The sequence below is a fragment of the Tupaia chinensis genome, unplaced genomic scaffold (genome assembly GCF_000334495.1).
Source record: "Tupaia chinensis unplaced genomic scaffold, TupChi_1.0 Scaffold000439_1, whole genome shotgun sequence".
Classification (NCBI taxonomy): Eukaryota; Metazoa; Chordata; class Mammalia; order Scandentia; family Tupaiidae; genus Tupaia; species Tupaia belangeri.
The window spans coordinates 21,765-42,694 of NW_006159944.1; the positions used below are offsets into that span (position 1 = coordinate 21,765).

The 20,930-nt window shown below is 36.6% G+C and overlaps 1 protein-coding gene across 1 annotated transcript in view; it reads left to right on the plus strand.

Annotated features, from left to right (window-relative positions):
* PHKB (phosphorylase kinase regulatory subunit beta) overlaps positions 1-20,930 on the plus strand; it is a gene marked incomplete at its 5' end in the record, with an annotated part of 121,095 nt that overhangs the window by 17,017 nt on the left and 83,148 nt on the right. The window contains 2 exon segments of the mRNA XM_006155250.3: positions 3,524-3,682; positions 16,463-16,557. Coding sequence (XP_006155312.2) covers positions 3,524-3,682; positions 16,463-16,557 — 254 coding nt within the window.

Genomic DNA, 20,930 nt, shown 5'->3' on the forward strand with positions numbered 1-20,930 from the left:
TATATATATATTTTTTTTTTTTCTGTTTTTGGAGAGGTTTTTGCTATAAGGCGCATGCGCTCGTCAGAAAGACAGAAAGAGACAGAGAGACAGAAAGCAAGAAATCACCCCCAAGGGAGGATGGCCACGCCGCAATCCCTTCTCCTCCTGGAGTGAGTTTAAGCCACCGGGTCTGGGACTCGAACCGTGGTCGACTACATGGGAGTCTGGCAACATAGCCTTTACGTTAACTGCTGGTCCCTCCTTAATAATTCTTAATAACTATTTTGTATTCCCTTCAGAATATTCTATTATTAATATATTTATATTTTCATGCTATAGTGTGAAATACTTCATCAGAAGTGAATCAAATGTACCTTTTCATACAAATATTAAATGATAAAACAATAAACAAAGGCACTAGCATTGCCAAGAATGTGCTAGCTTCCTCTTTGGAAATGCTTACAGGGCCCTTAGCATTATATTTTGAAAGTCTGCTAGGATGCTAAAATGTCTTTTTTTTCACGATAGGTTTAATGTTTTAGAAATGGTCAAAAGGCCCACTCTTATATATTGGGTTGTTGGGAAAGTCATGATGCTTTTTTTGTGCAAAAACATAGAGTGAGTGAGGGAAAAGAGTCTGATGAATGACATTAAGGAGAAGAATAGAGAGGCAAGGCATTATGGGACTGAGAAATGGGTTATTATCTGTTGAAGATAATGTATATAGTATTCTCAGCTGGACTGCTAAGAAATGTATACATGATGGAATATTCACTTTGCACGCTAAGTGACATATGTGATTGAATATATAAAATAAAGAGAAATAAAAAATATAAAAAACATAAGAGGACCAGCAGATGGTGTAGTGATTACATTGTTGGATTCTCACATGGCTGACCACGGTTCTAACCTCAGACCCAGTGGCTTGAAAGTCATGCCAGGCACGTGTGCCTGGATGTGCAAGATCCCAGGAGGAAAATGGAGGAGAAGGGATTGTAGTGTGGCCATCCTTTGTGGGGTGATTTCTCACTTTCCCTCTCACTGTCTCTTGTCTCTCTCTCTTGTGAGGGCATGTGCCCTATAGAAAAAAAACTCTGAAAAAAGAAAGAAAATAGAAAAATATGTCATGACTTTCCTGACAACCTAATATGAATAAAGTATGTTGGTTTCAGTCAAACATCAACAGAGCCCATAAAAGAACATAACTGGCATTTCTATATAACCGAAAGACTAATTCTCAAAAGAATTCCAAAGGATATATTCTAAAACTTTTATAATTTCAATGCATTAACATAATAGGAATATTGTTTATTGATCCATGAGCAGCTTTGAAAACATATTTATTTGGAAATTTAAATTTTATGGTATGTTGATTAAGAAAATGAGTGATCTGAGCCAGCAGATGGCATGAAGGTTAAGATTCTGGATCCCACTGGTTCACGTCCCAGACCTCGCAGCTTGAAAATCATTCCGGGCATGTGTGCACACATGTCCAGAATCCCGAGAAGAGATTAGAGGAGAAGGGATTGCCATGTGGTCATCTCTCCCTGGGGGTGATTTCTTATGTTCCCTCTATCTCCTGTGTCTTTCTCTGGCAAGTGAAAGCACCCTATAGCACAAACAAACAAACAAAAAAAGATGGTCTTCTAGACAGAGTGCACAAACTGGCAATCATAGTATTGGGCTCCATTCTTGTCTCACAGGAAGTTCATGATATTCTTTGGAGTTTTCCACAGATCTCAGTAGGTACTTCATATTCTATGTGTACACTTTAAAATGCTTGGAATGTGTAAGGTTATGAAGTGTTTATGGATAAACATTGAATTCCAAGTAAATATTACTTTTTATAAGTGGTTCTCTATATGTTTTTACTCAAAATAACTTTATTTTCAAAAAGTGAGACATAATGTAATGAATTGTATAATGAATGTAATATTTGAAATCAGATCTTTCTTTTTTTTTTTTTTTTTTTGCTACAGGGCACATGCATTCGCCAGAAAGACAAAGAGAGACAGAGGTAGAAAGCAAGAAATCACCCCGTGGGGGCGGGGGTTGGGAATGCCACAATCCCTTCTCCTCCATTCTCCTCTTGGGATCTTGGGCACGCATGCACATGCGCCTGCCGTGAGTTTAAGCCACCGCATCCAGTACTCGAACTGCAGTTGGCTACATGGGAGTTTAGCAACATAGCCATTATGCTAACTGCTGGTCCCAGATCTTTCAATATCTAAGGGAGACCCCTGATACATTGAGGTGGTAGTTTAGTGTATCCCACTTTAGGCTTTATTGTGCCCAAAGAGTGATATTCTAAGTATTCTCTGTATGTCATAGACTTTTTTTTTTTTTTTTTTTTTTTTACTGGTTTTAGACACAGATATCACTACTTATTGATGCATGAAGAAGGCAACAAAATATTAGGGAGATCTGTACAATTTTACTAGAAAAACTAAGTTTACTATGGGCTGATGTTGAAAAAAGCTACTGTAGCACTCTAAGAGAATGTGGGCTTTTCCCCCCTCTTTATATCATCCACAAAGATGCTACTCTTTAATGCTAGTTTCTATCAGGGAATTTTTTTAAATGGGTTGGTCATGGGGGAAGATGGATTTTTTTGTTTCAATGATATTGAGTGGCAGCTAACAGGCTTAATGTTTAAATGGGGAATTTCTTTAAGCAATGATGAAAGGTTATAATTCTTCATTTAAGATTGCACAGTGTCTCACTTGTGAAGCTTCCACAGACTAATCCTACTAAAAATAGCTTCCTGTCTATCTCTAAATATTTGTGTAATATATATTTGTTGATTCATTTTTAAGAGAATTATTTTATTTAACTTTATTTACGTTTTTTAAAAATTTTGACCAGAGTGAGGGAGAGAAAGTGAGAAAGCAAGCCACCAGGTCTGGGACTCGAACCGCAGTCAGCCATGTGAAAGTCCAGCACCCTTAACCACCATGCTACTTGTTGGCCTATATTTGTTGACCCATTTAAAGCTGTTAAAATTAAGTGTTGTTAAGGGAGATTGTATAGACATTGTTGACAAAAGCATAACAATATTCTATAGAAGTGGTTTTTTTTTCTCTTTTTTGTTTTTGATTTTTTTACCATAGGGCATGTGTGCTCTCCAGAGAGACACAGACGGACAGAAAAAGTGATAAATCACCCCCAGGAGAGATCACAATGCCACAATCCCTTCTCCTCTGGGGATTTTGGTCACACATGCACATATACCCAGTGTGATTTTCAGGCTGCTGGGTCTGGGACTCTAACTGCCCGGTCAGCCCTGTGGAATCTAGTTTTAACCACTATGCCACTAACTAGCCCTAGAATTGGTGTTTTAAAGTCAGCTTTTCTCCATGTTTTTCACTGGCAGTATCTTGAGGAAGTCAGAATATCCCATTTTCTCTAGCTTATCAAATGTGTTACCTCCTGTACAACCTTTTTCTGCCCCTGCTTTCTAATCATTGCAATTTCTTAAAGGGATATTTAGAGGATAACACTGATTTGTTATATTTCAAGTACTTATTTTTAAATTCCATAGGATATCCTGTCATACCCAAGTACTATTATGTGCCAGCTGACTTTGTAGAGTGTGAAAAAAGAAACCCAGGTAGTCAAAAGCGATATCCTAGCAACTGTGGCCGTGATGGAAAACTATTTCTTTGGGGACAAGCACTTTATATCATCGCAAAACTCCTGGGTAAGTGGAGAAGGTTGGGAACTTTTTTTTTATTGTTACCATGATATAAGTACAATGTCTTTGCTGACTTTTTTCTTGGATGTGAGTGGTATTTCATGCTGTTAAGAGGTCTTTGGGGAGTTTCTTAGTATGCGAAGGTATATTAATGTATCTATTGCCCTGAATGATGATGGACAGTTTCTGGGAAGAAAGTCAAATAGGTATGGGTACCATTATGATCATTTAGGATGCGCATTCAGCTTAGTAAATAGGTTTCTAGCAGAAAACTATAGGAACTCTGAGTTACTTTTATAAGTAAATGATGTAATAACAATTCTGATTTAATATAAAAGTCATGCTTGATCATAGCTTTAGTAAATCACTTGTCTGAAGAAATCGATCATCTCAAAGTTCTCTTCATTCCAATAAATACATATTGGCAACTTTCTCAGTTAGCAAAGGCTTAATGGGACCATTATTCCAAGTTCTCTGAAGCATTGTTTTTCAGCTTCTACAACTTCAGCAGTACAACATCAGTACTCTTAGACACTTTAAAATGAAGGCAAATTTGATAAGCACAAAAAGAGCATTAAACATCTACTTGCACTAGTCTTTGTTAAAATTTCAAATATTTTTGGCATTTTCATCAAAAGAGCTATCATTTTATAGTCAATTCATTTATAACAAATAGATGGTAAAACAGACTAATTGTAAATACCATACCTACCCTAAAGAACTGCTTAATGTGTAAAATACTGTTATTGTCTTTGTTGTTTCTAGCATTATTCCATAAATGCTAAATTTGTTTGTGCTGTAAGAATAATCATTTTTGATTCTTTTTTTTTTTTTTTACATTCCATTAGGGAAGAATATTTCAAAGGCCAGATTTCCAATCTGAGCTTACACAAATGATGTGTAAGAGCTGACAGAAACTAACCAAAGAGAAAATTAAGTTAATGCTGTTTTCAGTTTGCTCCTTTCCTAACTGCATTCTGAGTCTCTATATATACTTAATGCTAATTTAAGAACATACAGAAAAATTTTCTTTCTTTAAAGGGACAGGCTTTTGACAAGAACTTTATATTATTTATATAGGCTTTACTCTTAGATTATGTATAAATGCAAGCGAATACACACGACATAGTTTCTTAGAATCAAGCCAAGTTGGAAAGGTTATCTCTGGTTAATATGTTAATTCCATCTCACTAGCACAAATACAAAGCAGCTTTGTGGATACTCACTGCTAAGTAAAACAAATTTTAGCAGAAGTGTACTTAACCTATGTAAGGATAAGAATTTTTAAGATAAATTCTTAAGATTCTATATGTTATGCTTGGAAATTATAAATGAACATGCTGACATTTTTCTGTGATTCTGAGGCTAAAAACTGACAACTGGGATCTGAGATTTTTCCTGCTCTAATATTTATAGATCCAGTTTTGTGTTGGTGCAACTAGAAAGAATGCTGTTTGAGCAAAGCCTCTGGATAAAATCAACAAGGCTAATGATTTGGGAATGCAAAATTAACTATATCCTACCTACATAAACAAATTGTGCTTTAAAAGAAGAAAAAGATCAAGAACAGAATCAATCAGTAAAAAGCATTAGACCACCCATACTCTGAAAGAAATGTGTTGAATATAGGTCTTGAATGTAGACTGTATTTTCTCATGTTAAGACTAGAATGATTAGAAATAGTACAGGTCATACCTCCATTTCTGTTTTATGACCGAAAAGGAGAATACTGCCAGAATGCCTTTAAAGAGTCAATTTCTGTTTTCTTTGTTGAGTTTGTAGGTAGGAGTAGAGAACACACAAAGTGTGTTGCATACTGTGAAACCACATGTTTATCTCCTGCTAAGAAAAAGAGATGTTGCATATTCAGTAGCACTTTGGCCTACATCTGTATCATCTGGTTAACAACTCACTGGCTAAGATGAGTAAGATCTCAGATGATTGAATTATTTAGTTGTGTTGTTGTGTTCTTGCCTGCAAGAACCAATAAACTTCTATGAATTTTCATTAAGATTCCAGATACATCGTTTACTAACAAAGTCTTGGTATTCATTAGAGAATATCTGCTTGACAACATTTTGTGGGCAGTTAATTGGAGTTATTTTTACATGAAAAGAATAGAATAGTGAATATTTTAAAATATTCTGTAATATATTACTTTCATTAATTCAAGCCAGTTTGTATCCCATTGGAATCTAATAAAAATATTTTGCTTTTATATGCCTAAGTGAATAATTGGACAATAGAATTATGTGACTTCTATTCCATTTTCATAAAGAAAGGATATAGGGACCAGCAGGTGACATAGTGATTAAGGTGCTGGACTCCTATATGGTCGACAGGGGTTCAAATCCTAGACACAGCAGCTTGAAAATCATGTTGAGCATGTAGACATGTAGGGCCACAATCCCAGGAGGAGAATGATGGAGAAGGGATTATAGCATTGCAATCCCCTCTGGGGAGTGATTTCTCACTTTCCTTCTTTGTCTTTCTCTGGTGGTCTCATGCTCCCTATGGCAAAAACCTAAAAGAGAAAAAAAAAAGAAAAAAAGAAAAGATATGTTGTTTTGTTAATCAAGACCACTGCATTGTTAGAAAAAAGTTAATTACTTACTGTATTTCCTTTTTTCTTTTAAAAGCTTAGAGTTTTAGAAAAACAATGCTTGCTATGTAAAAGGTGAATTAATTATAAGACATGCTTATTTTAAACCATGTAAGATGTATTTTAAGATATAATATCTGACTTACTTGAAATGATCATTAGTTTATCATCAACTGTTATTTAAATTTGGAAGATTAGAAACTGTTAATGTAAGATAAGTCTATAGGAAATAGCATAACTTTTGAACTCTTTGAAAAATAACCTTAAAAGTATTCATAATAGGGACCAGCAGGTGGCATGGTGGTTAAGGCTCTTGATGCTCCCACATGGCTGACCATGGTTCAAATCCTGGACCTTGTGGCTTGCTTTCTCACCTTATCTCCCTCTCTCTGTCTGTGTGTGTCTCTCTGGTCAAATTAAAAATGAATTAATGAATAAATAAAGTTAAATAAATAATTAAAAAAAACAAAATGTATTCATCACAAAGGCCAGCAGATGGCATGGTGGTTAAGGTGCTGTGGACTCCCACATGGGTGACAGTGGTTTGAATTCTGGGCCTGGTGGCTTACTTTCTGACTTTCCATCTCTCTGTCTCTCTGTGGTGAGCACATGTGCCATATAGAAAACTTAATAATAATAATTAATAATGAATAAATTTTTAAAAGTATTAATCATATTAAAATCACTTGAAATTTTAAGGCCAGCAGGTGGCATGAGTTAAGACTCTGGACTCCCACATGGAGAAGGGATTGCAAAGTGGCTATTCCCCCATGACCCCAACCCTAAATATATTAGTAAAACTGAACATGAAAGCAGTAACGCCTCATGTCTGAGAAAGCTCTTCATACACAGGGTCACGTTGTTTCCTAGAAATACTACTGATACCTTCCTTAAATTGTGCAGATTTTGTGCTCTGCCTTTTACAAATAATATTCTGAGTAATCCTCCTGACTTTCCCCGGAGATGGGTACTATGCAGCATAGGTGAGGAAATGACAGCCCAGAAGTGTTTAACAGCTCACCCAAGGTCACATAGCTCATGAAAGATTGAGTTTATTGGTTTATTCAGGAGTCTACAGGGTATTTTCATCACCTGTAGCATACATGGCATTAAGATTCTTATTATAAACAAAAACTTTGCTAGCCAAATAAGATCATTTTTTTAAATAATTATTTTATTTTATTCATCATCATTATTATTATTATTTTAATTTGATCACAGAGCAACAGTGGGGGAAAAGGAGAAAGCAAGCTGCCAAGTCTATGACTCGAAACATGGTTGCCGTACCATATGGGAGTCCAGTGCCCTAACCATTATGCAACCTGCCATTCCCACAACCTGATAAGATCTTAAATTGCATTTTGATTTTGCTTACATGCTGACAGTTAAAAACACATTCCTTGGTCATTGTCTTGTGGATTGTCTAATAATTTGCTTTGCCCATTTAACCTTGGTTTTATGGGTTTTCTTATCAGGCTATATGAATGTTTATATAATAAATGAATAAAACCTCCTTGATATTTTCTTAATTTGTTTACCTCTAAATTTTGCTTGTGTTATTAACATTTTTTAAAATTTACTTTAAGGTGCATATGCTCTTGAGAGAAAGAGAGAGAGAGAGAGAGAGACAAAGTGAGAAAGCATCCCCCAAGAAGGATGGCCATGCCACAATCCTTTCTCCTCCATTCTCTCCTTGCGATTCTGAGCACACATGTACACGATCCTGGCATATTTTTCATGCTGTCACTCCAGGACTTGAATTGTGCAGTCAGCCATGTGGGATTCAGCTGCCTTAACTACCATACCACTGGCTGAACCGGCTTATGCTCTTTAGTTTTTGATGAATGAAATTTTAAATCATTAAATAGTCAGATCTTTCAGGGGTTTTCTGTTCAATTTTCGCCATAGAATTTAACATTGAATCTTACAAAGACAATTTCTGTTAGTCAGTTAAGTAAAAAAAAGATTTATAAAAATTTGGAATTTTATTGGTATAATGTATGAGGTTGGAGATTGACATTTTATTTTTCTCCAAATAGCTCATTTCATAACATGTATGTTACTGATTTGTGCCTCTGCAGCTGAGAATTAGTAAGACTTTAAAGCATATAATTTTACCCTGTAAATGATCTGATGAGCCTGTTTTAATATGCCCTGTGTAATTTTGGTGTCATGTCCAAAAAAATATTACTTACTCTGTTAAATTTTTTTTCAATTGTCATTTCATTAAAAAAAAATTCTTACTGTTCACTTATTATTCTTGACAATATTGTTTGAGGTAAACCCAGGATATATTTCATAAACCTTTGTGTGCATAAAAAATGTAAATATTAATGAACATAATCCCTATTTTCTAAGGATTTAAAGATAGCTATTTTTATTTCCAGGAATACTTGATTAACTTTGAGTTTGGGTACTGTATTATAAATGTGGAAAGCCATTGCTCTTTTATTCTTGTTATTTTATTTTCATTTTAAACCTTCTGTAGTTAGTTGGATGTAACTTTTTTCAGGTTTATTGCTCTTCATAAAACTTATGCCATTGAATTGGTACAGTGAAGACCTCTATTTTTGCCTCCTGAACGATAAAGATCAATGCAGTCAAAATGAACTGTGTCTGTTCACTTGACCTTTTAAGACTGTTTGTTACTTTTACCATTATGAACATTAAGATATTGATTATGGCAATTAGTGTTTCCATACTTGTTAACCCACCAGCTTATCCTTTTGTTTAGTGACTCAGTTGAGTGTCTACAGTGTTCCAGGGGCGGGGCTACCTACTGAATATAGCCATGACTATAAACAGCCTATAGATGAGGACATGGTACTTAAGTTGGAGAATAGAAGTGTGGTACAAAGAGCGACTATTTGAAGAAAATGCAGAGAAACAAGCTTTTGAATGACTTGGTTAATCATTTGATTTAAATCCATTTTAATAGATTAGCATTTATACTTTCCAAGGATATAAGATTTCTTAATTAATCTGTCATCATTTATAAATAAGAAAAAAGAAATTCCTTTCTATAGAATGACAGTAAAACATGAATTATGCTAAATGCTTGTTGGTCGTGGAGATTTTTTCACATCTCAGTGATCATACAAATGAGATAGGGAAATAATTTGCTACTTATCTAAAATATCAGTGTACTAATCAACCCTGTATTATGAGCTAAACTGAAATTAATAGATTGAAGTTATACGTCAGTATTTGGCCATAGTCAAGCCTATATTGGTTTGTTTTAAATTGTAATAGTATATATTTTTATCAGAAAGAGAACATTCATAATCCGCAACCTGATTTGGATAGGAAAAACATAACATATCAAGTTCTAAATTGGTTTTTTATTGTTTCCTTCTCCTTGTATCTTGTCCACCTGTGTTTTATAGAATGTCAGTGTTTTTCAAGGATAGATTAGTATGTGGTTAAAAGCCCAGATTCCAGAAACAGACTTCCTGTGTTTGTTCTGTCATTTACTGTCCATAAGCAAGTTGCTTAAACAGTCAGTGCCTCTTAATTATCTGTGAAATGATATGGCTGTTGTGAGGATGTGAAGTGCTTAAGCAGTGTCAGGAACCTGAAAGTACTGTGTAAAAGTTACTGTTACTGCTGCTTTGGGAGAGCAGTGACTGGCAGCCTCTGTTGATGTTCTCTCTCTCTCTTTTTATTGTTATTCTATGATTAATATTACTTTTGCTTGTATTAAAGAGTTCATCCAATAGGGAGTTAAAAATCCTGGGGGAACCAGCAGTTAGTGTAATGGCTATGTCGCTGGACTCTCACGTAGTCGACTGCGGTTCACGTCCCGGACCCAGTGGCTTAAAACTCACGCCGGGCGTGTGTGTGTGCGTGCCCAAGATCCCGAGAGGAGAATGGAGGAGAAGGGATTGCGGCATGACCACCCCCCTGGGGGGTGATTTCTCACTTTCTGTCTCTATGTCTCTCTCTGTCTGGTGAGCGCATGCGCCCTATAGCGAAAAAACTCTCAAAAAAAAAAAAATCCTTTGCTGATTTTGTTACTGGCTAGCACTGCAGATGTGCCCAGAAGTCATTCTAGAATAGAAATTCAATGTAGAATAATTTCCAAAGCTGCAAAGAAATTTATAACCATCAAATACCTGCTGTTTTTCACAATCAGTCACTGCTTAAAAGCAGTACCTGAGGGACCAGCAGTTGGCATAATGACTACGTCGCTGGTCTCCCATGTAGTTGACTGCGGTTTGAGCCCCAGGCCCGGTGACTTAAACTTACACCAGGCATGCATGCATGCGTGCTAAAGATCCCGAGAGGAGAATGAAGGAGAATGGATTGCAGTGTGGTTATCCCCCCTGGGGGATGGTTTCTCACTTTCTGTCTCTCTTTCTCTATCTTTCTGGCAAGCGCACATGCCTTATAGCAAAAACTTCTCAAAAAAAAAAAAAAAGCAATACCTAAAAAGCTAAGGAAAGTGGAATGTAGTTATTTTATTTATTTTATTTTTAGCAAGAATTGCACACAGGTACATTTATACAAAACTCAGCAGAATTTTTTTATGTAATCAGTCTAGAACTGAAGATCAAGAATGAAAGGAGCATGTTATATTGTTTAAGTTCTGTGTTTTTTATAAAAATACAGAAATGTGCTGAATCATTTTGGTGGAAGGTGGATTCCTTTTCTGTTGTTAAAATCTAATTAATTACACACGTGTGAGCATAACTAAGATAACTTTACAGATAGAATAGCTAGGTTGGAGAGTGTGCTCACAAACTTGCATAGATACTGCCAGCTTGCAGTCCAAGGAGGTTTGCAGAATCACCTTCCAGGAAACTCTCCCCCCTCCCAGCTCTCCCCAGAGTACTCCACTCTAAGCACATGGAGAAATCCTGTTACAGAGAGCTTCATATGCTGATGGGTACTGCCCAAGGGTGGGAGAACAGAAGACAGCAGAGACTACTATACAGTACTTTCTTCCTAGCTTTCTTCATACTCTAAATTGCCTTCCGTGTTATATCCTTAGACTTCATCAAAAATCACCACCGGAACTACCACTTAGAAAAGGCTGCCCCATGTTTACAATTCAAAAACAGCTGAGGACATTGCCCTCATGCTAATCAGTACCCTATAAAAAAAATCTGTCAGAAATCTCTTATAAAATTTGGTATTGGGAAATGCTCTGTCTTTTCTTAACAAACTGGTTTCCTTCCTTCAGAAGCAAATGAATTATTTTAAAAATGACTTTGTTGTGGGACCAGCAGATGGCATAATAGTTGTGTTGTTGGATCCCTATGTAGTTGACCATGGTTCGAGTCTGGACCTGGCAGCTTATAACTCATGCTGGGCGTATGTGCCCAAAATTCTGAGAGGGAGAATGGAGGAGAAAGGATTGTGGTATGGCCATCTCCCCAGGGATGGGGAGCAATTTCTCATTTTATGTCTCTGTCTCTCTGGTGAAAGCATGTGCCCTATACCAGAAATCACTCTTAAAAAATAATTTTGTTGAGATATAATTAATATGCCATACATTTCACCTATTAAAAGTTTACAATGCAATGACTTTTAATATCTTAACAGAGACTTGTGCACCTACCATCACTTTTGCCTTTTGTTTGCTCGTTTTTTTTAGATATCTGTCATAAAGTATGTGCTCTCACCAGGGAAAGGGAGAGACAGAGAGAGACAGAAAGTGAGACATCATCCCCTGGGGGTGGCCACGCCACAGTCATTTCTCCTCCATTCTCCCCTGCCAGGGTTTGGACACATACACACACATACCAGGTCTGGTACTCAAACTGCACAGTTGGTTATGTAAGATCTGCTTCTTAACCACCACACCACCTGCTGCCCACCACAATCAACTTTAAGACATTTTCATCATTCCTCAAAAACCTCATACCTGGGGACCAGCAGTTAGCGTAACGGCTATGTCGCTGAACTCCCATGTAGTCAACTGTGGTTCGAGTCCCAGACCTGGTTGCTTAAAGTCACACTGGGCGCATGTGAGTGCATGCCCAAGATCCGGAGGAGAATGGAGGAGAAGGGATTGTGGTGTGGCCATCCCCCCTGGGGGGCAATTTCTCGCTTTCTTTCTCTTTGTCTCTCTCTGTCTTTCTGGTTAGCGCATGTGCCCTGTAGCAAAAACCTCTCAAGGTCCCTGAACAAAAACACCCAAAAAAAAAAAAAAAAAAAAAAAAAAACCTCATACCTGTTAGCAGTCACTCTCCACTTCTCTCTAATTACTTCATCCTTTCTCCTAGCACTGGACAATCACTAACCTACTTTCTATTTTTTTATATTTGTCTATTCTGGGGATTTCATATACACTGAGTCATGTAATATGTGACCTTTTATGTCTGGGTTCTTTTACTTAGCATCATCTTTTTGGTATTCATCCATGTTGTAGCTATATCAGTACTTCATTCCTTGTTATGATGGAGTAACTTTTAATTGTATGTATATACCATATTTTGTTTAGCCATTTGTCAGTTGATGGACATTTGAGTTGTTTCTGCTTTCTGACTATCATGAATTATATTGCTCTGAGCTGTCAAATTATCGTTGGATGCATTTTTCATTTCTTTTGGATATGTATCTAGGAATGCAATTGCACAATCAGCCATGTAAGATCCAGCCACTTTAACCACTGTGCCGCCATCTGGCCTCATACACTAATTCTTATGTTTAACATTTGAGCAACTTCCAGACTATTTTCCAAAATACTTTATCATGTTGCATTCCAACCAACAGCAATAAGCCTTCGAGTTTCTCTACATCCTCACAAACAGTTGTTCTTACCTTTATTATTATTATTATTGCCATCCTAATGGGTATGAATTGGTATCGCATGGTTTTAGTAGCTTTTTACAGATTAAAGCACATGTTTTCATGTGCTTTTTGGTATTTTATAAGTATTTTATATATATTCTTTGGAACAATGTCTATTTAGATACTGTGGGCATTTTAAAACTGGGTTTAGGTCTTTTTTTATTATTGTTACAAGAATTCTTTATATATTCTAGGCACATATCCCTTACAGATACATAATTTGCCAATATTTTCTCCCATTCTGTGGGCTGTCTTTTCACTTTTGTGATAGTATCCTTTGAGTAGCAAAAGGATCTAGTTTTGACCAAATTCATATTATCTCTATTATCTCTTGTTTTTTCTTTTTTAAAATTTGTTTTGTTTTTGTTGTAGGGTGTGTGTAGTTACTGGAGAGAGAGAGCGAGACAATGAGAAGAAAAGTCAGAAATCATCCCCAGAGGGGATGGTCATGCCACAATCCTTTCTCTTCCATTTTCCTCTTGGGTTTTTGGGTACACTTGCACCTGGCATGATTTTCAATCTGCCTGTTCCAGGACTCACCACTCTTGGCAATGTGGGAACTCAGTGTCTTAAATACCACTTCACCTGCTGGCCCCTATCTTTTGTGTTTTAGTTTTATCCAAATCAGTCAGAAAGATTTACTTGTATATTTTCTTCTCTTTTTTAGTTTTAGTTTTTACATTTAACTTTTTGATCTATTTTGAGTTTAGTTTTTGTTTGTGGTGTGAGTAAGAAGCCTAACTTCATTCTTTGGCTTTTGGATATCCATTTCTCCCAGCTCTATTTGTCAAACTATTCTTTCTCCCGTTGAATTATTTTGACACCCTAATGAAAAAATCATTGACAGTAAATGTAATGGTTTATTTCTGGACTCTAAATCCTATTCCATTAATCTATATGTCTATTTAAGGGGAAGAAAAATAATTTTCTTTTCTACCCTCATAAGTCTTAGTTGAGACACTGTTCTAGAAAAAAAAAATCAGAAAACAAGAGAAAACCAGCAGGTTTATTCCAACACATGCTGGGCTCATATCCTAGAGAAGAGACCTCCACATAAAAGTATCTCTCAAAGCAGTGGTAGAAGTGACAGGACAAAGGACTAGGTAACCCCAGGTTCCAGTGGTGGGAAAACTGTAAGAAGGTAGTAAAACTTTATTTCCAAATTCCCCTGGGCCTGCTGCTGCTGCTGCCATCCAGGGCTGCTGAGTAAGCTGATTTCAGCAGGGAAGATTTATGTCCTGTACTTGCAGACAGGGCAGATGAGGAGACAGTCCCTCTGCACTTTAACTTTTCTCAGTTCAGCAATCCTAAGTACTTTAGGGAGAAATATTTTGGTTTCCTTTACTATCCTTATGCCAATACCACACTGTCTTAATTACTGTAGTACCTTTATTTCCATTCAGGATGTCTTTCATTACTTTTCTTATCCTGTTTCCTTCCTGGAACCTCCAGTACATTGACTAGAAATGGTGAAAGTGGATACCCTTGTCTTGTTCCTGAATTTTTGGGAAAAGGATTTAGCTGTGAGTTTTTTTAGATATCCTTTATAAAATTGGAGACGTTTCCTTCTAATCATAGTTTGTCAAATGCTTTTTGTCATGGAAGGATGTTGAGTTTAGGCCAATGATTTTTCTGTTGAGATGGTCATACAGTTTATTTTGTCCTTTGTCCTATAGAAGTGGTGTTTTATGAAAATTGATTCTTGGATATTAAGTCATTCTTACATTTGTGGGCTAAATCCTTCTGAGTGATAAAGTGTATAATCCCTTATGTTACTGGATTTGGTTTGTTAGTGTTTTTGTGGAGAATTTTTGTGTCTGTGTTCTTAAGAGATTTGAGTTAGTAATTTTCTTTCCTTGAAATGTTTTTATTATGATATTAGGATGTTTAAGAATGAGTTGTGAAGTGTTCCACCCTCTCTCTATTTTTTTTTTTTTTTGGAAAGTTTGTGAAAAGCTGGTTTTAATGTTTCTTTAATAGCTTAGTAACATTTGCCAGTAAAGCCATCTGGTTGTAGGCTTTTTTTGTGTTAGAAATTTCATTCACTTCACTTGTACAGATTTGTTCAGACTTTCTATTCCTACTTGAGTCAGTTTTGGTCATGTTTTTTAAAACATTTTGTTCATTTTACCTGGATAACCTAAGCTGTTTGCATATATTGATATTATTATTTTATAATCTTTAAAGATTTGTAATAAGGCTCCTTGAATTCTCGATTTAGTAATTTGAGTCTTTTCTCTTTTTTTCTTGGTAAGTGAAGCTAAAGGTTTATTGATTTTGTTGAGCTTTTCAAGACTCTGCTGTTGATTTCATTTATATTCTTATTGTTTTTCTATATTCTGGTTCTTTTTTTTTAATTGCCCACGTATATATGTGCTCAAGGGGCAGGGAGTGAAGGACAAAATTACCCTTCAATTGGGTGTGTTCATGCTGCAATCCCTTTCTCCTCCATTTCTCCATCCTGTTAGGATTGTGGGTACTCATACACATGCACTTGTCTTATATTTCAAGCAGCTTGGGCCAGCATTTGAAATGTGGTTGGCTCTTAAGCACTAGGCTATGGGGCTATCCCTCTATACTCTTTTCCTTTCTTCTGCTTGCCTTTAATTCACTTTCTCTATCTTTTATTTAATTTCAAGAGGGTATGCTCCCTTGCCAGAAAGAGGGAGAGGAATAAAGTACCCCCATGGTGGGGTGCATGGTCATGCCATAGTTTCTTCTCTTTTATCTTACCATTCTGTCAGGATTTGGGGCATGCATGCACATGTGCCTGGCATCTTTTTCAAGCCTCTGAGGCCAGGATTTAAATCATGGTCAGCCATGTGGGATCCTGCTCCCTTAACCACTAGCCCATATGGCCAGCCCTAGTTTGCTCTTTTTCATTCACTGTTTTAAGGTGGAATGATAGGTTATTGAGTTGAGGTTTTATTCTGTTTAATATAGGCATTTATAGCTATAAATTTCCTTCTGAGCATTGCTTTACCTGTACCCCATAAATTTTGAAATTTTGTCATTATATCATTAAGTACATTAGAAAATATTGTAAAATTTCCCTTTTGATTTCTTATTTGACCCAGTGGTTATTTAAAAGTGTATTATTTATTTTCCCCATATATGTAAATTTCTCAAATTTATTTCTGATAGTAGTTTCTAATTTTACTCCAATGTGATCAAAAAATATACTTTTTGTGATGTTAATCTTTCTATGTTTATTAAGGTTTGTTTTATAGCTTAGTATATGGTGTTCTCTGGAGGTTGTTTCATGTGCACTGAGAAAAATGTATGCTCTGCTTTCACTGAGTAGACCATTCTACAGATGTTTCTGTGGTCTAGCTGGTTAATAGTGTGAAATGCACTTTTGATGTCACTTTCTTTTTTTCCCCCAGCGGATGAATTAATCAGTCCTAAAGACATTGATCCTATCCAGCGCTATGTCCCACTACAGAATCAACGTAATGTGAGCATGAGGTTTTCCAATCAGGTAAAGAAATATTATATTTCTTAATTTAGACACTTCGAAGATACTTAAAGCTTAATTGAAGAGGAAATTTTATTCTGAGTGTGTTTCTGTTGCTCTTTTTGAGAGAAAGCCTTCTCCCTTTTCTGGTTAGTTAAGGATCACTTGTGGTAAAGGGCTTTTTGTTAATGAGAAAGTAGGAGGCAGATGTGTCCAACAAAGGGCCTTTCCGGTAAATATTTCCATCTTCAGAATGGATGAGTTTAAGGTGTCAAGTGTATTTGAGAAGATGCAGTGCATATGGTGGTAAGAGGACAGATGAGATAGCACTATTGTAAGGGTGTGGAGTCCCATGAAAGGCCCTGTGCTAGAAGTCTCTTTTGTGCTACGTCTCTATGACAGGACTGAGGGGCTGGCAGAGTTAGCACTTGGTGACATGTCTAGGGAAGGAATAGTTTTAAAGTTTTTACATTTAATAGCAATGGATTCAGACTGTGTTGTGTCAACAAAATAAGTGTTTGCAGGATCAGCAAGATTGCTGTTGACTTGAACAAACCCTCAAGTATTAAATGATACCAGTAATGAGGACTGTTAAAATGAAAATGTTGTGGATTGTAGAAACTGCCTGAGGAGAAAGGGAATGAACCTGAGTGTGTGCCTGGGATTCCAAGCAGTTCAGATGCATTTAATAAGAATGGCATCAGCACTTGTGAAAGATGTGCTTACAAATGGAAATATTCCTTTTATTGGGAAAAAAATATATATATAAGATACCTACATACACACCCATATGCACACCCACATCCCCCCCACACATGCATACAAGTAAATGCTTGTTTTATGACAAAAAGGGAGCACCACCAGCTGTTAGATCCTATTGCATTATTTCTCTGTTTTGCCAGTCTTCAACAAATCATATAATTACTCTGAGTGGTTTATAGATGAGAAACTATTTGAGAGACTTGTGAATAAATTATAAGATTTTAATCTTTATGTTTTGTATGTGATAGAAATTTCTTACTGGCCTGTTAGCTTCTATAAGATGTGGAATTTGGCCTATATCTGAGTTTCCACTGTGTCAGTACAGTGCAAGTGTATAATCTGTGCAGTTTGAGATATGCAATTTTACTTGAAGGAATGGTAAAATAATGAATACATCTAATTTCCCACTACCCAGTGGTATAAGTCTGAACTGTTTTAAGACTTGTGTGTATCATTTGCATAGCATTTCACATGCATGACCCACTTCTCTAAGGTGATGAAACCTCAAAACCTTTTTTAAGAAAATAAAGTACAAGGTCACCAATTTGAGAAATAGGGGCAGGTGCCAGAGAATAGCAAGGCATTTTATAAGAACATGGCTAGCAAGATCATTAAACAGTTATTTTATGCTTAACATGTAAGGAAGTCTGTGGGTTCGGTGTAATTTTGGCATATAATATACTTGCAACTCTTTCTCTCCCACTTGTGAAGGTTTATCAGAGTGCAAGTTAAGTGAGAGTTAATTTTATAAAAACTTCATTCTACATGTGGTTTTTTATGCAATTTTACTTGAAGGAATGGTAAAATAATGAATACATCTAATTTCCCACTACCCAGTGGTATAAGTCTGAACTGTTTTAAGACTTGTGTGTATCATTTGCATAGCATTTCACATGCATGACCCACTTCTCTAAGGTGATGAAACCTCAAAACCTTTTTTAAGAAAATAAAGTACAAGGTCACCAATTTGAGAAATAGGGGCAGGTGCCAGAGAATAGCAAGGCATTTTATAAGAACATGGCTAGCAAGATCATTAAACAGTTATTTTATGCTTAACATGTAAGGAAGTCTGTGGGTTCGGTGTAATTTTGGCATATAATATACTTGCAACTCTTTCTCTCCCACTTGTGAAGGTTTATCAGAGTGCAAGTTAAGTGAGAGTTAATTTTATAAAAACTTCATTCTACATGTGGTTTTTTTTTTTTTTATATTGAAATCATTTCCTAATGTTGCTATTAAATGACCTGTGGCTTGCCTCCCAGGTGGACCCATAGCCTAGCTAAGAGAGTGCTCTAAGATAAGGACTACGGTTCCTCTCCTGCAGCCATGTGGCCAATTACATCTGTGCAGTGTTGTGTACAGTTTCTGAGAGAGACATAATGAGGATTTGCAGCAGAAAGCTGCTGGGAGCTGACCTACCCCCAACCCATTGGCAGATTGGTTGTTGGGGTATATAAAATGATGAAATTTCAACATCATACCACATTTTTCAACCATTTCAAGCAGTGAAACTGTACCCATTTAAGATGGCAACTTTGATTGATAAATGTGTGACTGTCATACCAACCTTTGTCCCATCTCTCTTTCTTCTCTTATGCCTCCCTGTTCCCTGAGTTCTGTGATTTGAATCTGTCTCTCTCAGATTTTATGTGTTGAGATTTCATTGTGACTATATTAAGAGGGTAGCAGCCTAAACCAACTGTGGGATTAAATGATGGAGACTTCAGAGGGTAATTAGGATTAGACAGAGTCAAGGTGGGGCCCCCATGGTTGACTGCTCATAGCTTTATAAAAAGACCTACAGATACCAACACATACAAACTCTCACCATGTGATTCCCTGAACCACCTCAGGATCCTGAAGAGTTCCTTCCAACAAAAGGGTCTTTACCAGATGTGGCATCTTGACCTTGGACCTCCAAAACCATGAACTCAATAATTTACTATTCTTTATAAGTTGGCCAGATTCAGATGTTTGGTTATTAAACAACAGAATAGGAACTAAAACACCTAAAAATAACAATATTAAAATTAGGCCAGTTATTAACATACTGTCATGGTCTTTTAATTGTTCAAGTGAAAGGAAGCATCAGAAGCCTTTCTCTTTAAATCAGAAGCTGGAATTGACTAAGTATAATGAGGAAGGTGTGTTGAAAGCTGCAGTAGGCTAAATGATAGCCTCTTGAGCCAAATAGTTAGCCAAGTTATATATGAGAAGAAAAAGTTCTTGAAGGAAATTAGAAGTGCTACTCCAGTAAACACACAAATAATAAAGAATAGAGATTATTGCTGAGATGGGGAAAGTTTCAGTGGTCTGGATAAAAGATCAAACCAGTCATAACCTTCCCTACTCTGCTTGTGCTCTGTAAATACATTTATACATCTACCCTGCCTGTGCTCTATAAATGGAACAACAAAGCCTGGGTGACAGCACATCTATTTACAGCATGATTTACTGAATATTTTAAGCCTACTGCTGAGAACTACTGCTTGGGAAAAAATAGATTGCTTTCAAAATATTACTGCTCATTAACAACTCACCTGGTCACTCAAGAGCACCAATGGAAGTTTACAAGGAGATTAATGTTGTTTTTATGCTTGCTAATACAAGATCTATTTCATAGCCCAAGATTTAAGGAGTAGTTTTGACTTTCAAGTCTTATTATTTAAGAAATACATTTTATATGACTAACTGTCTTAGATCATAATTTCTCTGATGGATCTCTGAGAAGGAGTCACCTTTCATGATGCCATTAAGAATTGCTTTTTTGCAATGGGTTTGCTGCCAGAAAACAGGTGTCATGAAAAACACTGTTAAATCAAAGCTAAAATGGGAAAGGAGACGACTCATATCAACATCGTTATCATTGGACATGTAGATTCCAGTAAGTCCACCACTACTCGTCACCTGATCTACAAATGTGGTGGGATCGACAAAAGAACCATCAACAAATTTGAAAAGGAGGCTGCTGAGATGGGAAAGAGCTCCTTTAATTATGCCTGGGTCTTGGATAAAAAAGCTGAATGTGAGTGTGGTATCACCATTGATATCTCCCTGTGGAAATCTGAGACAAGCAAGTATTTTGTGACTATCGTTGATGCCCCAAGACACAGAGACTTTATCAAAAACATGATTACAGGCACATCTCTGACTGACTGTGCTGTCCTGACTGTTGCTGCTGGTATTGGTGAATTTGAAGCTTGTTACTCCAAGAATGGGCAGACCAGTGAATGGCCTTCTGGCTTACACAGTGGGTATGAAGTAACTAATTGTTGGTGTTAACAAAATGGATTCTACTGAGCCACCCTACAGTTAGAAAAGATACAAGGAAATTGTTAAAGAAGTCAGCATTTCCATTAAAAAAACATAGACTACAATCCTGACACAGTAGCATTTGTGCCAATTTCTGGTTGGATTGGTGACAGCATGTTGAAGCCAAATGCTAACATGCCATGATTCAAGGGATGGAAACTCACCTGTAAAGATGGCAATGCCAGTGAAACTATACTGCTTGAAGCTCTGTATTGCATCCTGCCACTAACTCATCCAACTGGCAAGCCCTTGTGTCTGCTGCTCAAAGTTGTGTACAAAATTGGTGGTATTGGCACTGTCCCTGTGGACTGAGTAGAGACTGG